At 44.2% G+C, this 15,696-nt stretch overlaps 1 protein-coding gene across 4 annotated transcripts; it reads left to right on the top strand.

Annotated features, from left to right (window-relative positions):
* The first annotated feature begins 1,520 nt into the window (after positions 1-1,520).
* PIGA (phosphatidylinositol glycan anchor biosynthesis class A) lies at positions 1,521-14,507 on the top strand. 4 transcript variants are annotated; one of them, XM_045051198.1, is made up of 6 exons: positions 1,521-1,642; positions 4,068-4,148; positions 9,131-9,263; positions 10,034-10,166; positions 10,321-10,527; positions 12,190-14,507. In XM_045051198.1, exons 2-6 carry the CDS (start codon positions 4,130-4,132, stop codon positions 12,454-12,456), a joined length of 759 nt encoding a protein of 252 aa, XP_044907133.1. In that variant the 5' UTR covers positions 1,521-1,642; positions 4,068-4,129; the 3' UTR covers positions 12,457-14,507. The 4 variants fall into 4 exon arrangements, with proteins under 4 accessions (XP_044907133.1, XP_006943643.1, XP_019679133.1 ...); XM_006943581.3 differs by having other exon boundaries at positions 4,068-4,847; XM_019823574.3 differs by lacking the exon at positions 1,521-1,642 and adding an exon at positions 1,875-2,012.
* The last annotated feature ends 1,189 nt before the right edge of the window (positions 14,508-15,696 follow it).

Genomic DNA, 15,696 nt, shown 5'->3' with positions numbered 1-15,696 from the left:
CTCAGCTTACTATCTGGCCAAGAAGGCAGACATTTAACAAGCAAACGCAATCACTTTCAGAACGAGTCCGTGTGAGATCCAAACAACACCCGCCTTCCAGGATCAGGTGAAGGAGGAAGGGGGCTGTCAGTGAGGCAAACAACTTGAATATCACCTGATAACTACCAGACCAGCATAAGGCCAAAATACTATCAAACACAAAAGAGGGAAGACTGAGTTCCCTCTATAGGCCTGGGGAGGGCATCAGAAAGGAGCTGAAATCTTCAGAGGATGAATAGGTTTTCTACAAGCTTAAAAGGGGCGCTAGAGATAGTGCTCAGGAAGGCAACTGTTCTGGAAAGTGTATGCATGGTGGAGCTGGGGGAACTCCAGGCACTAAATGGAAGGGGAAGATGGCCATCAGACCATTTCCACCGATTCATGAGCCTCCTGGCCAAGCACCACCATAGCCAGTAAAACCAGTTTGAGTGGGAGTTGATATTGTACGTCAGACCTCAATTTTTTTTTCCTCCAGAGTGTAAGGTTGCCAGATAAAATACAAGATAGCCAGTTAAGTTTGAATTCCTGATAAACAACGAATAATTTTTTAGTCAAGTCCCCAATATGTGGGACATACTTGTTTAAAATTTACCTGAGGGGCGCCTGGGTGACTCAGTCGGTTGGGCGTCGGACATCGGCTCAGGTCATGATCTCCCGGTTTGCGAGTTTGAGCCCCGCTTCCGGCTCTGTGCTGACAGCTCGGAGCCTGGGGCCTGCTTCGGATTCTGTGTCTCCCTCTCTCTCTGCCCCTGCCCTACTCATGCTCTGTGTCTCTCTGTCTCTCAATAATAAATAAATGTTAAAAAGAAAATAAAAAATAAAATAAAATTTACCTGAAATTCAAATTTTTATAAAGTTTGATTTTTTTACTCTTTATCTGTGTATTTTTATTTGCTACATCAGGCAACCCTAGCAGGGTGGTTAAGAACAAACACGGTTCTGCTGCGGCACAGATAACCAGAAACCCAAGGCCAGCGTGACCCCAGCCTTTGGTAGCCTTCTCACCCAAAAGTCTCTCCCATCCGAAGTCGCTGGGAACCGGCTTCCAGAAAAGAGACGCTGTAACCAGGCAACCAAGACGCGAACCCACCAGACCTTTTGCACAATTTGGGCTTAGAAGTCCAGTGCATCCTGGGAGTGAGTTTCCGAAGTTCAGCTTCGCTTCCAAAGGCCACCAGACTACAACTCCCAGCAGCCCTAAAGGCTCGCTGCGAGTCACGCTGGGATTTCTGACTTTACCCCGAGGAAGGCTCTTGATAGGTTGCTTGTGTAAGAAGAGACCAGGGCCGGCTTCTAGAGATCTGCGACACTAAGACTTCATATGAAAGATTAAACCAAAGATTACTACTTTCTGTGCAGAGAAAACAAGTTACTCTGAACATCGCGAAAACATGTGCTTACGCGCACTGACGTTCCACAGCGCGCTGAAGGGTGGGCGCTGAGCGGCGCTCCCGCACGTGACGCCAGCGCATCTTTGCGATTGGCTGCCTCGGGGGCGCGGCGCTCGGGCGCGGACGCCTCGGATTGGTGTTTCGGGACAGCGAGGTGGGACTCTGGCTGCAGCCGCGGGAGGTCCGGACACTGGCGGCCATGGGACTCGCCGGTAAGTGCGCGTCTGACCCTGCGCCAGCACTCTCGGCCGCTTCCGGATGGGACGGGGCTGCACTCGTGGGAGTGTGGCCGGCGATGGAAGGGGCGAAGCCGACGCGGCTTTGAAGCTCGGAAGTCGGGGTCGAGAGCCACCGGAGTCGAGTGGAGCTGAGGGTGCGCTGGGGTGGCCGCGCTGAAGCCGGTTCCGCCGAGATTGAGGCGGGCGGGGTGAAGGACTCCGGACCCCCAGCCTCAGACTCCTGCCCGCCGTCTGGCCATCTTCCTCCCTTTGGGCCTGGCGGAACCCTCCTTGACTCCAGCGGGGCTGCTGATTGAGCGGGGTCGTCCCTTCCTTGGCCCTGGCGCTCCCCGGTGACCTCTCAGTGAGTGAAGTCGGGGTATTGCCAGGGGGGTGGGTGTGGAAGCCCCGTCCTCCGGACCCAAGCCCCCTCGGGGTCTCCCTAAGGCTCCTCGGGAGCCTCTGCGGCTGTCTGCCCAGACACTCGTTGGCCATGAATGGTTGCAGATTTTATGGCCATCTCGCATTTGTCACTTAAGTGGCTGGGTGGAGACCGTGGGCAAATCGCTCAACTTGTTTGGCTTCTCGTTTGTAGAGTAAGGGAGGTATTCCTAGATCTCCTAGCCTCTCTTCGGCTTTAAAATCTAAGAATCTGTGATTGTGCCATTTGTTGAGCTTCTATGCCAGAAAGATGTTAGGCGTGATAACCCGATGGAAGTAGGCAGACTCCTCACAGGACGTTAGCAGGTTCATGAGAAAACTTTTAAGATTATTTCATTTGGTCCTTCACTCCCTTTTTTTTTTTTTTTTTTTTTTAATCACTCATCTTTTTAAATTGAATACAACTGGAAATTCAGGTGTAGGTGACGAACCACAGTAAGAAAATGTTACTGAAACCACTTAAAAGTACAAAACTGACGACTCCCCAAATTTGGTAGTCTTGAATCTTAATTAGTAAGTTCAGGTCAAGAAACACTGAGTATTTCTGAGAATATACGTAAAACATAGATGAATTTGTTAGCAAGAAGAATTAAGACTTTGCACAGGCAGTTGATTTGCATTTCCTGAGTTTGCAGGTGAAATCAGAAACTCAGACCTTTGGAATGGCTTTCCCTTGTACCACTGAGTTTCTGGAGGTGTGGAAATCTCCATTGTAAATCTGAGGAATATTTTCACTAGCTTTCCACAACACTCTTTAGTTTTAAATGTAAGAATATGTAATAGTACCGAATACTGAGCATTTTGCGCTGATGAGGATCTAAGGGACCCCTGAAGTAAATATTTCCTACTTAAGGTTTAGAAAATGGCCCCAGATCCAACCCACCTCTAACTGAGCCTTTATCTCGAGACTCCAAACCAGAGAGAGGGACGCTCATGGAAGAAAGGCTTACATAACTGAAAGAAAGTTTAAGAAAACGAAAGAAGCCCTTTAACACCAGCCTTGAATACGGAAGGGGAAAACGTAGGTGAATGTCTGTAACATGTGCTGTAGGTGATATTGAAAAAGCTACCGTCAAAAAGACAGTTCTAGTTCCAGGTATATTTTAGTATAAACCACAAAGTGAATCGCAGGATTGTATGAGGTTTGTTGAATCAGTGGCTAAGGTCTAGAGCAGGGTCGGCAAACTTTCTGTAAAGAGCCATATGTTTAATTATTGAAATGCACTGGTTTGTTAGCATAGCACATCCTTATATACTGTGATGTAACATACTTTTATTTATCTGTTTATTTTGAGAGCCAGAACACAAGTGAGGGCAGGGGGGCCAGAGAGAGAGGAGAGAGAGAATCTGAAGCAGGCTCCACATGGTCAGCACAAGAGCCCCACACGGGGCTCGACCCCGCCAACCGTGAGGTCATGACCTGAGCCGAAATCTAGAGTTGGATGTGTCACTGACTGTGCCACCCGGGTGCCCTGAAACTTACTTTTTTAAAATTATGTGTAGGAGTTTTTTTTTTTTTTAATTTTTTAAAATGTTTATTTGTTTTGGGGGGGGGGAACAGAGCATGAGTGGGGGAGGGGCAGAGAAATTGGGAGACCCAGAATGTGAAGCAGGCTCCAGGCTCCGAGCTGTCAGCACAGAGCCCGACGCGGGACTTGAACCCACGAACCATGACATCGTGACCTAAGCCGAAGTTGGACGCTTAACTGACTGAGCCACCCAGGTGCCCCCGTGTAGGAGTTTTTTTAAAGCAAAATTAAAATATAAGGACATTGCAAAATCTAGTTTTGTTGTATGGCACGTAGTAAATGCTAAGCAAGTAAATGTCAGATGAGTAATTTCATTATATGCTTTTGTTTTATTTCTAGGGGGAAAGCTGGCAAATTTACATTAGCATAAAACAGTGTTTATATCTGGATTTGGAAAATGTAATATATTTTGTCTTTGAGCTGAGATCTTGTTTTACTCTCTCTTTCAGGTACTAGACGACACATATCTTAACTGAGCTGCTCTAAGGACTAATGCCTAAACCATCTCAGCATGGCCTGTAGAGGAGGAGGTGGGCCTGGCCAGTTTCCCTCAGCTGTGCTCTCCCGTGTCAGCCCTGGAAGTCTGTCGACATATAGGACCCATACCCATAATATATGCATGGTGTCGGACTTTTTCTATCCCAATATGGGAGGCGTGGAAAGCCACATTTACCAGCTCTCTCAGTGTCTGATTGAAAGAGGGCACAAAGTTATAATTGTCACCCATGCTTATGGAAATCGAAAAGGCATCCGTTACCTCACTAATGGCCTCAAAGTCTATTACTTGCCTCTGAAAGTCATGTACAACCAATCTACGGCCACGACCCTCTTTCACAGTCTGCCATTGCTCAGGTACATATTTGTTCGGGAGAGAGTCACGATAATACATTCACATAGTTCTTTTTCTGCCATGGCCCATGATGCCCTCTTCCACGCCAAGACCATGGGGCTCCAGACAGTCTTCACGGACCACTCCCTTTTTGGATTTGCTGATGTCAGCTCGGTGCTTACAAACAAGCTTCTAACTGTGTCTCTTTGTGACACAAACCACATAATTTGTGTCTCTTATACTAGTAAGGAAAACACTGTGCTAAGAGCAGCACTGAATCCTGGAATAGTGTCCGTCATTCCTAATGCTGTAGATCCTACTGACTTCACTCCAGACCCATTTAGAAGGCATGATAGTATAATAACTGTTGTTGTTGTCAGCAGACTTGTTTACAGAAAAGGTAATGAAATGATAGCTACAATTGCACTGCACAGACTTTTGTTTCTTGTAGAAAGCTGTTGAATACTTGTATGTAATGATTGTTTGGCTTTTCGTTTTGTTTTATGGGCTCATAACCACTTCTGGATTAAATATAGCGAAGGAAGGTGTAATACTGTTTGATACATCCCCCCAGATTTTTTGAAATGGTGGTGAATGCCACCCCCCACCTTTGATGTTTTAATAGTTACTTAAAAACAGTAATCTGATGTTGTTGAGTAGGTCAGGTCTTTTTAAGGGTAAACAGCCCCGTGTGTGTGGTAAGAGGTGAGAAGCTGAGCCACCACATAGCCCTTTCTTTCTGATTGCAAAAATAATGCCTTTTCACTGCAGATATTTTGAAAACTAAGAAAAGCACAGAGGTGGAAAGTAAAATCAGCTGTAACTGTACTATTCAGGGATGACCTTTAGGAATATTTCAATTTCTAGCTTTCCTGGCTATTATGCATCTCCTCAAAGTCAGCTTGTTCTGAACATTGCCGTTTTATAGCTTATTTCATTTAATCGTAGATAAGGTGTTAATAATCTGGGGGCAGGTAAGTGGTGAAGGCAGGGGGATTAGACAGCCTGGAGCCTGATCCTCCCCGCATCCCACTGTGTGATTGAAGACAAGCTGCTTAACCTCTCTGAGTCTCAGTTTTTTCATTTGTACGGTTTGGGCAACACCAGGAATCTTGTGAGGGTTCAGTGATGGTTCCTGTAAAGTACTTAGGCCAGTTTGTATTTGATAAGTGTCTGCCATTATCAAGGAGGATTTTTTTTTTAGTGCCTCTGCAGCACTTAATGGACACCGCAATAGCATTTGTAGAGCCTCGTTTACTAAAAGCCTGAAACGGTCTGGTTATTCAGAACCTAAGTGGTCTTCTGGATGGTATTTGAAAAACCTGTCCAGTAATCAAAATCATCACTTAAAGTAGGGAATTATTGAAAAAAAATAATCCATACCCTCCCTTAAGTATTTGAATTTAACTCAGAATGTTATTAACACACACTGCGTTGCCAGTAAGTAGTTGGATGTGGGCCTCCAGGCGTAAGAGTACTGGTCCGCTGGTTGGAGCTGTGCCATCTTTCTCGCACGGCCACCTTCCAAAAGCGTCATTATTTGTAGTTGCCGATTTGGGCTTCCTTTAAGTGGGGTGAGAACTTAAAGGTGTACGAAATCGTGTACTTCGAGATTTTTGACTTGTTCTTGATTTGACACAGTGGTTTAGGATATCCCCTAATCGGACAAGAGCTTTCTGGTGTAACTTTTCCTTTGTTGAATTTTTCATACCGTTCAGCTTAGTCTCATAGGAACTTAACTGTGTCAGTTGATGTGCCATTTACGTAAATTACCCAGCGTTCCCAAGTACCCGCATTACCAAGCGTAGCTGGCATCAGACGTCCATGGACCAATGCAGCTGGTTCTCAGCACGCAGCTCAGCGGTGGGGTCGGAAGTGGACCGGTGTGCCCAGGAGTGGCCTACGGTGCAGACGCGGGCCTTGCTCAGTGTGCTTTACATTTGGAAGGGAGCCCTGGTTGGTCCAGCAGTCCACTTAAGTGGAGGTTGGTGAGGAAACTGTTGAGCTGCGTTTTCTGGGGTGAAGGCATGCTCTCTCAGTGTGCTTCCTTTCTTTAATCAAGAAGATGTGAATGGACCCGCAGTCTCTCTTGGAAACCCCTCTGGGGATACTGGTGATGTGTTGCAACTTAGAAAACGCACCTAGGCTATCTTTTAGTCACATAGCTAAAAGAGCTGTGAGCTAGCTAGCCGAGAATGAGTGTGGTGCATGCATGGTCGAGGATCAGAGCAAAATGAAATCTTGGTACAAACTAAAGCTGTTACCCTTACGTCACTAACGATGGTATTTGAGCCCGCTGAGCTAACTACCAGCGACAGAGGGAAGGCACGGCCTGTCCTATTCTCAATTCGGTCATTTAACAAGTATTTAGCGAACCTGCTCCATACGCCAGGCACTGTACAAAAAGTAACATTCTCGGAAGGAACAGCCACATCTCTAGCCCAAAAGTGAGTAGTTGTGTTTATGGTCCGTTAATTATCAACTAGTTAATTTCCTTAGGAGGTGTTCCTTTGGACCAGTTCTCAAAGGCCCACTGCAGTGTATTGAGTGAGAGAGGAGAAATCCCACTTCTTACTCCTGAGCTTCCCTGGCTGCCTTCTTCCCTTTCTCCAGAGCCTGTTGTGCTCAGTCAGGGTCTCCCAGTGCTCCTGCGCGTGTGCAGGCACGCCCCCCTTCTTGCTGCGGTGGTGATGACGACTTCCATTTATATTCTGGAGTTGATAAAGCCTGTACATGGTACAGTACCTCACTTGACCCTCCCAACAACTGTAGGGTAGATGTTATCTGCATGCAACAAACTGAGTCTCAGAGAGGGTAAGTAACTCACTCAGGTCATACAGTATCAGAGATGACAAACAAGAGTCCAGCTCTTGAACTAAGGTCTCCTGTTCCCTCACCTCTGGCCCAGAGTCTGGGTGTAGATTCAGAAGTTTCTTTAACATATGTTAGACTGAGCTTTAGAAGCCATTTGTATCATGATTTTTCTTTGTCCGTTTTGTGTGACTATGGCAATTGCAAGTCCTTTTGTATGTTCCATTGTGTTAGACTCTTCTCAGAGGCAGGAGAATATTTTATTGTTTGGGAAAACCCTTTCATTCCTAGAATAATAATATAGATCATTGATAGGATTAATCACTTCCATTCCTTATAAGGTAGTTGTCGGGATTCCATGACCTCGCACCCTTCAAGGGCATTGCCTAATGTAGTAACCGCTCAGTAAATGTTGTTATCAGCAGTTATAATTAGTACGCTATGTGTATTGCACTTTTCATTAGAAGGCTGGGTTCTTAACCTTTGTAATAGAAGGGAGAAGGAAAGGTAAGAAAGAAAATGAAAGAACTATAGGACACTAAATGGTAAAAGTCATTAAGCCACCTTCTAGTTTATGTAGAAATCCAATGGATCGATTTGGTAATTGTTTGGAAACACAGATAGCTAAGATTTTAATGAGAAGCCTTCATAGTTCAGAAAAGTCGCAGTGAATTTATGTTTGCTAATGCAATCATATTTTGAAAATAGCAGAGTTTACTTAAGTCCTACTTTGAATTGTTTAATAAAAATGACGCCATATATATAATTTCTCCCACCATCTTTTTTTATAATTGATCTGCCTGTATCTGGGAAGGACTGAGAAGAAGTGCAATTCTTGTGTGTGTGTGTGTGTGTGTGTGTGTGTGTGTATGTATGTGTATGCATTTCTTAAATTAATAAACTTTAACCGGGTTATTTTACATTTACTTTCACTTTTGAATGTGTCCAATTTATAAATGTTACTTAACTAAATTCCCAAATAGTGTCAACATGCTGTCACTCTGGATAGCCACTTTCAGACTAGAAGAGCATGGTTTATTTTGTTGCTTTATATTACCCGAGGTGGTATTTCCACATTATAAGTAGAGTGTTTGTTTCATTAAAGAACAAAAAGGAACCAAGATGCATCCTTTTGTTCTGACGGACTCTAATGACCTAGCAGTAGCGGTCCTGCCACCTTCGTTTACTGTCATTCAAGGGAAGCGGCCCTAGCAGGTTTGGATGGACTACTCTTTTCAATTTCCCAAACACCATAGTGTTTGCTGTAAAATCCTCTGTACAAACCACATTGTCAAAGTGGAGGCTGCAGTTCTACTTTGTCACTTGGCCCTTTCCTAGGGCGGGAAGTGGAACGCAGACTGGGAGAAAGTCGGTAGCTGAAAGAGATCTTGGACTTCAGGTACGCCTGGTCTCTTCATTTTCTATATCAGAAAACTTTCCCTTGGTCAAAGAGCTTGCCCCTAAAACGGCTGGGACAGGACCTAGCTAGATCTCCGGTCAGCTGTCCAGCCTTGTAGAAAACGAACTCCGATGTCAGCTACCTCAAATACCTGTTTTATAACAGGTGACATGTAAACACAAGCGAGTACCTTGAAGAATGTTCCGTTACAGTGAAACCAAACAGTCCGTGTGTTGGGTAACAAAGGATGTGTCAATGTATGTGTCTTTAAGAATTGCAACTTGCAGGAGATGAGTCCTAGTTTGGACGATCCCAGGGAATCCACCTTCCCCGGAAAGGTTTGAGAGTTCGTTCCTATACTTAAGGAGGGCATGGCTAATACTCTTCAGAGTGAGTGGATTCTCAGTTCTGATGAACTTTTTTAGGTTTAAATATTACTCTTTCCAACATTCACCTTTATTTTATATTTCTAGGGACTGATTTGCTTAGTGGTATAATACCTGAACTCTGTCAAAAATATCCAGATTTAAATTTCATAATTGGAGGAGAGGGACCTAAGAGAATCATTTTGGAAGAAGTACGGGAAAGGTACCAGCTACATGACAGGTATTGATGGATTCCATACTGCCTTGGGTGAGAAAATACCAGTTACCTAAATTCAGTTTGGGTGATGTGTGTTAAGTGGGTTGTTTCTCTTACATGTACCTGATGTACAAATGTGACGCGAGGTCTCTTTTTTTAAAAAATGTATGTACTGTGGGAAACTTTAAGATTCACAGTTTGTTTTTGTTGTTGTTGTTGTTAGCCCAATATTATTGGACTCTAGGGGGCAGTGGTTGGAGGTACCCTGGAAGGTGTGTGTGCGCGTGCGCACATCCACGCATGCACACGCCAACCGCTTTGGAAATGTTTGCGCGTTTTCAAGGCTTGCTGAGTGGTGATTTCTATAGCGTGGCCCAAGTCGTGTAAATTGCCCTGCACGTACAGGTTCACGTACTTCTCTTTCTCGGTAACTTAGAACGGTGTTTGCTGTGAGACATCCGTTTAGAAGGGGCATTTTCCTCTTTAGAAATGACTTTGATATTTACTCATCAAAGCATATTAATATCTTTATTAAATGCCAACCAATTTTGGAAAAGATGAAATTTGTAGGCGTGACAAAAGTTCGAAATATGTTGGCCGTGTGGGTTTGAACCAAAGAGCTTTAAAAGACTCTTAGATAAGAGTTTGCAGATGCTAACCTTTTTTGAGGTGGAAAACATCAGAACCAGCAATCATCTAAGTACAGTACGAATAGCACACTTGGCTTCTAAATGATAATTTCTTTTCTAGCAAGATTTTCACTCCCCTCTTTCTTCTCTCATTTCAAAAATCAGAGTACGTCTCTTGGGAGCCTTAGAACACAAGGATGTTAGAAATGTCTTAGTTCAAGGACATATTTTTCTTAATACTTCCCTTACCGAAGCGTTCTGCATGGCAATTGTGGAAGCAGCCAGTTGCGGTTTACAGGTAAAAAGCTTTGAGGCCTTGCACTGTCGGGGTTTCTGTACTTGCGTTCTGAAAAATAATCAGACACATTCTGTAACGACTTTTCAAGTTGGTTTGGCTTCTTTTCCTGAGGTACGAATTATGGTGTGTCGTGTGTTCTTTGTCTCTTCTTAAGGTCGTCAGTACCAGGGTTGGCGGGATTCCTGAAGTACTTCCAGAAAATCTGATCATTTTGTGTGAGCCTTCTGTAAAGTCCTTGTGCGAGGGTTTGGAAAAAGCGATTTCCCAACTCAAATCAGGAGCGTTGCCAGCCCCCGAAGATATTCACAACATCGTAAAGACTTTCTACACCTGGAGGAACGTTGCGGAAAGAACTGAAAAAGTATGTCATGTGCTAAGCAAAGAGTATTTGAATGATTGGGTCTGAATTCTTGGCGTTTTGTGTACACGTTTGCTATTTCTTCTCTAGGTTTATCCTCTCTGTTGCTTAAGTTTACGAAGTCTCTTCCGATGAGAAGACACGAACCGTGTACTGCTTTTGGTATATGCTAGGCTGTTTCTAGTCAAGTCCTTGCCTTTGACATCTGAAAATAGTGGTAATGCCATCTAGACCCTTCATTAAATTGGGCCTGAGGAAGTTTTCTAGGAAGTCACAACAGTTAAAGGCAAAACTGATCTTAAACTCTTCTCTTAGACGTTTTCTTAAGGCTGCTTCTAATTCTGCAGCACGTGGGTCTACTAGAGAATACATGGTTTTGCTGAGTCCGATTGCGGCCAACATTTAGTTTGGGCTACTTCCCGAAACCCTTGTGTCACCTTTGCTAAGTAATGTGATTTTCCGTGGGAAGAGGAGTTTGACATCTTTGGGCTGATTGAGAACATAATGGGTGAGGACTCAAAATGCACGTGACAGGTGTTGCAAACAGGATCACAAATAAAAAGCAGCAATAGAGAATTTGGAGTTGCTTTTTTAATTCTGCCGGGTCCACACAGGCCATTTTGATCCTGTTCAACTCCTGCTTTGTAGTTTAACCGTGCTATTTAGAAACTTGATGAAGAAATTGAATTGGAGTTCACTCTGGAAGCGTACTTTCTCAACTATCCTAATTCAGCAGTGCCCGCATAATTCTGATTGAGATGTGTCCCAGATGTTTGGAAGGTGGAAGAGCTAGCCGAAAACGGCCCGCACCCTTCCAGAGGTCGCTGCCCCGTGGCACCTGCACCGCGTGTCACAACTTCCTTGGGTTCTCAAGGAGGCGGTGCACAGGTCTGCTGTGTGGGAAGGACCGCAAGGAATGCTGAGAGGCTGTTGAAACATAAATGCTGGCCTCGTTTGTGTTCGAAACAAACATGTTTACGGGTCTTCGTGGGGTTTTGTTTGGAATACTTCTGAGGTCCGTGCTTGGCGGTGTTTCACAAAGCACGCCACCTGCCACCAGTTCTCGGCAGTCAGCTTTGCGTTAGGTGCCGGTGTCCGACCTGTGCCATCTGCTAAAATGTCCCCCATCTTTTCCCCCTTCCTTCCGTTTGGAATCTACAAAGTGTTTGTGTATGTGCTCACCATCTGTGCTCAGCAGCACGGCCTCAGGTGGCTGTGGACGGGAGGGCCTCTCTTACCCAGAAGCGCAGTAGATTAGAGCTCTGCTGGGGGCTAGTGGTGAGAGCATCTCGGCCGCGTCCCGGAACCTTAGAAGGCCAGCCCTGCTTCAGGAATTCACTGCCGCATTAAATACGGCCTCGACAGACGTGACCTGAAAGGCGGCTCCGGCTTCTCAGGACTTTGGAGTTCTCGTAGTTGGTTAAGTTTGGTGGTGATGCCCTAGAGGCCAGGAGTGTAGCCCAGTGTTCTGGCCAGAATAAGCACTCTATAAGTGTTGAATCAAATGACAATAATGACCGTGATTGTATTCATCACATCATTACTAAAACAGCAACAGCAACGAAATGTAAGCGACCTCACTTTGCATCTGTACAGCATTCCTGGTTGGCGCGGGTCGTTGTTTGTCGTGGGTTACAGTGCTCACTGTCGGCCTCTCTCTGCCAGGTGTACGACCGCGTGGCAGGAGAAGCCGTGTTACCGATGGACAGACGACTGGACAGACTCATCTCTCACTGCGGCCCGGTGACGGGCTACATTTTTGCTTTGTTGGCTGTAGTCAACTTTCTCTTCCTCGTTTTCCTGCGATGGGTGACTCCAGATTCTGTCATCGACATTGCAATAGACGCCACAGGGCCAGACGGGGCCTGGACTCCTCGATACCCTCCCAGTAAAAAAGAGGGCAAGAATAATGCGATGTCTAAAACCAGGTAGAAGAAAGCCTGGATTGTAACATTTTACACATTTGTGATAGTTCTATTAAGACTATCGAAAATAACCTTGCTTTTTTCTTTGTTTTTTTTAAAGTTCATTTAGTAAGTTATGCTACCTCTATACCATTCAATGTTTTATTTTGAAGAAAGATAAAAACTTATGCAACTCCTGAGTGTAGAAACTCCTTGCACTTACTTAAAATTTAGGAGAGAACATTTAAGCCACTCAGGTATGACATTTTTCAGACTACTGAAATCCCTTTAACGGAGATGTTTTAACATTATATTTTGGGAGCTTTGGGTGCTGAAGGGCCAAATGTTTTCTGGGCATTTTTTGGCCAATTTTAAATGTTCTACCATTAATTAGACATTCACCAGATGTTTACAAGTTTTCTTTAGGGAAGTACAACAACGATACGAACTACTTTGAGTCCTGTTCACACATGTCATAGCCATTGAAGTCCTGTTCGTAGCCGTTGATTTGGTTCGCTCAGTGTTACGTACCGTCAGCAGGTTTCTTGAGTAAGATGGTCCATCAGTTAGTAGCATGTTTTAAGCACCTACTATGTGTAGAACATTGAACCAGACACTTCCTGCTGTTAAGGACCAGGGGCACATGCGCTCTTTGTTGATCACTCCGATGGCTCACTTCTCTGTAGTCACAGTTGACAAGTTGGTAAAATATCAAACATGCCAAAAATGCTCCTGCTTTTAATGCCGGGAAGAAACTGTCGGCATACTGTGATTACTTCTTCGACCTTGTCACATGCGTTCTCCTAGGTAGAGCCTTCGTCTTCGTTTGTGTTTATGAAAATACCTTTTCTTTTGAAATACTAGGGACCGATATCACTGTTGATGCTAGTGCAGAGAAACCCTCCACGTGCTTCCGTGCATTGTTTAGTCCTCTGTACATGCCTTCATGTCTTCCGAGCAGAACGTACGAGGTGTGCAATCTCCAAGTCAGCTGCTACCCTGTACCTTCGATGCAAGCCACGTCCCTTCACTTGTGGCCTAGCTGATGTCTGAGAAGTATCGTCAGTATGCAAAAGTCTTTGCCCCAGAATGTTTTATTTATAGCAGATTGAGTTTGAAAATGTTAGGAACACAGTCTCTTGTGTGGATGTGTGTTGTTCACTGTAATCGTTGTTGCCCAGAGCCATGGGTTTTTAAACCCCAAATTATCCACATGGTGTGTCTTACGAACTCCTTGAACTCCTTAGAATAAGTTTTTGTGATCAAGGACTGCGAAATCAAAAGAACGAGGCACTCGTTGGTGCACTAGATAGATTCTGGCAGTATTGTGATCCTTGACGGGACTTGTTTTCTTTAATGATAACATTCACAAAACTTCTTTTTAAAAAGTATCTTAACATGCCTGTTAACCGGTTGCCACCGATAACGTAGGGAATATGTTTGTGTTTTGTGCCGAAACACAAACGCGGGAGTGCGGTTTTTAAAACCTGGAAGTTAACGGTTCTTTGGTGAAAGAAAAATGGACTGACCTAAACCATTAAATTTCATTGGGATTTTTATGCACAGAAACGGATTTATATAAATATGAAACAGTGCCAGTATTCACGGCGAAGCACGCAACTATAACCTTTGCTTTTCTGTATCCTGTTCAGCAGTTTTGAAGGGCATACTACTGTTGGTTCTTCTATTTTTGTTTCTTAGCATATTTTCAAGATTGCCATGTGTTTCAGGTGGAAATGGGATTTAAACTTCTTGCATGTAAAGTATGTAATTTGCAAATCAGAATTATTTCCTTTGTTTTTAACAAACGGAAGTAAATTTGCTTGTTCTCATAAATCTTAATTTTCAGGCTTCCTGGATACCTTAATCGTAACTGTCAGTGTTGCACTGGTCAATATGTGGAAACATATTGTTCTGCCCCGCTACTTACATTTATTTGAAAGTGAACTTGCAGTGATGGGGAATTTATGAAAAATATATTGTATTTCTTTTGATATTATAAAAATGAGCACATATTACACTGATTTATGAAAACATGCTACGTGTCCAAAAATAAAGACCAAAATGGCATTTTGACAATTTTCTGAGTTTGTCTTGTTTTCTGAACACAATAGTATTTACCCGTTGAACAGTGCTTCCCCCCCCCCCACCCCCCGCCCCGCTCCCTCACATGCTTGCTCTTTTCCCTGCAATTAGATGTGTCGCTGGGTCTGTTAGTAAAACAGGAACTGTCCTTCGGCTGATGAATTGCTCTGACATCTTTCCATTCTAGAATACATTCTCTCTTTTACTCATGGAATAATAAGTTGAATTGTGCTTTTGTTTCCTGATCCAAACAAGCCCTGTTTTTCCCTGCACTAGAGTTACCGCGTGAGGCAAATGAATACATCTGGAAACTATTGTGTATGTGAACTACGTAATTATACCTTGTATAATTGTGTATATCTTGTAAGCTATTTTAAGAGAAATTTGAATTTTGATTTCATTTACAGAAGGCCAGCTTCTCCCACCCTTTTTGTTGGAAGCAGTGGAAAGCAGTCATCTACACTGGTATGTTCTGATTTATCTTACACCAAATCTTACTTTTGGCAAAGGCGGTATCCTAGGTCTGTGTTTACTTTTGCGAAGTGTTTTTAAAGGCCTCTTTATCCTGCTCTTCATTCCCAAAAGAATATGGCAAGACTTTAAATTGTATCATCCTGTGGCTAGGCTTTTTTTTTTTAATTTTTTTTCTTTTAATGGTTATTTTTGAGAGAGACAGAGCATTAGCAGGGGAGGGGCAGAGAGAGAGGGAGACAGAATCTGAAGCAGGCTCCAGGCTCTGTGCTGTCAGCACAGAGCCGATGTGGGGCTCGAACTCACAGATTGTGAGATCATGACCTGAGCCAAAGTCGGACGCTTAACCAAGTGTGCCACCCGGGCGCCACCCTGGGCTTTTTTTAAATATGAAATTCTGAAAATTAAAGTTCTGTACAAAATATAATTTGTGTTCACTAGTACTTTGGGCAGTTGGTTTGCCTTTCTCCTTTATATTTGGCTATGGCTCCGTGGTTCTTAACTGGATGTGGGGGTTTAGGGGAGGGGGGAGCAGGGGTGGTGATTTTGCCCCCTAGGGGACACCTGGCAGGGTCTGGAGACATTTCCACGCTTAGCCCTGGATGGAAGTGGGGCACTGGCATCGAGATGCTGCCGAATATCCTACAATGCTTTTGGATAGCCCTCCCACAGCAAAGAATTACCTGGCCCAAAATACCAGTAGTGCCGAGGC

Source organism: Felis catus, chromosome X (assembly GCF_018350175.1).
Source record: "Felis catus isolate Fca126 chromosome X, F.catus_Fca126_mat1.0, whole genome shotgun sequence".
Taxonomy (NCBI): Eukaryota; Metazoa; Chordata; class Mammalia; order Carnivora; family Felidae; genus Felis; species Felis catus.
Note: the sequence above shows the minus strand (reverse complement) of the source record. Positions and strands in the feature narration are given on the sequence as shown.

What these genes read in the sequence shown, in the direction of transcription:
- PIGA (XM_006943581.3), top strand. Translation starts at nt 4,130, where the DNA reads ATGGCCTGTAGAGGAGGAGGTGGGCCTGGCCAGTTTCCCTCAGCTGTG. An exon ending in AGGTACCAGCTACATGACAG is followed by an intron (nt 9,264 to 10,033) that starts GTATTGATGGAT and finishes TTCAAAAATCAG; the next exon opens with AGTACGTCTCTTGGGAGCCT. An exon ending in CAGCCAGTTGCGGTTTACAG is followed by an intron (nt 10,167 to 10,320) that starts GTAAAAAGCTTT and finishes TCTCTTCTTAAG; the next exon opens with GTCGTCAGTACCAGGGTTGG.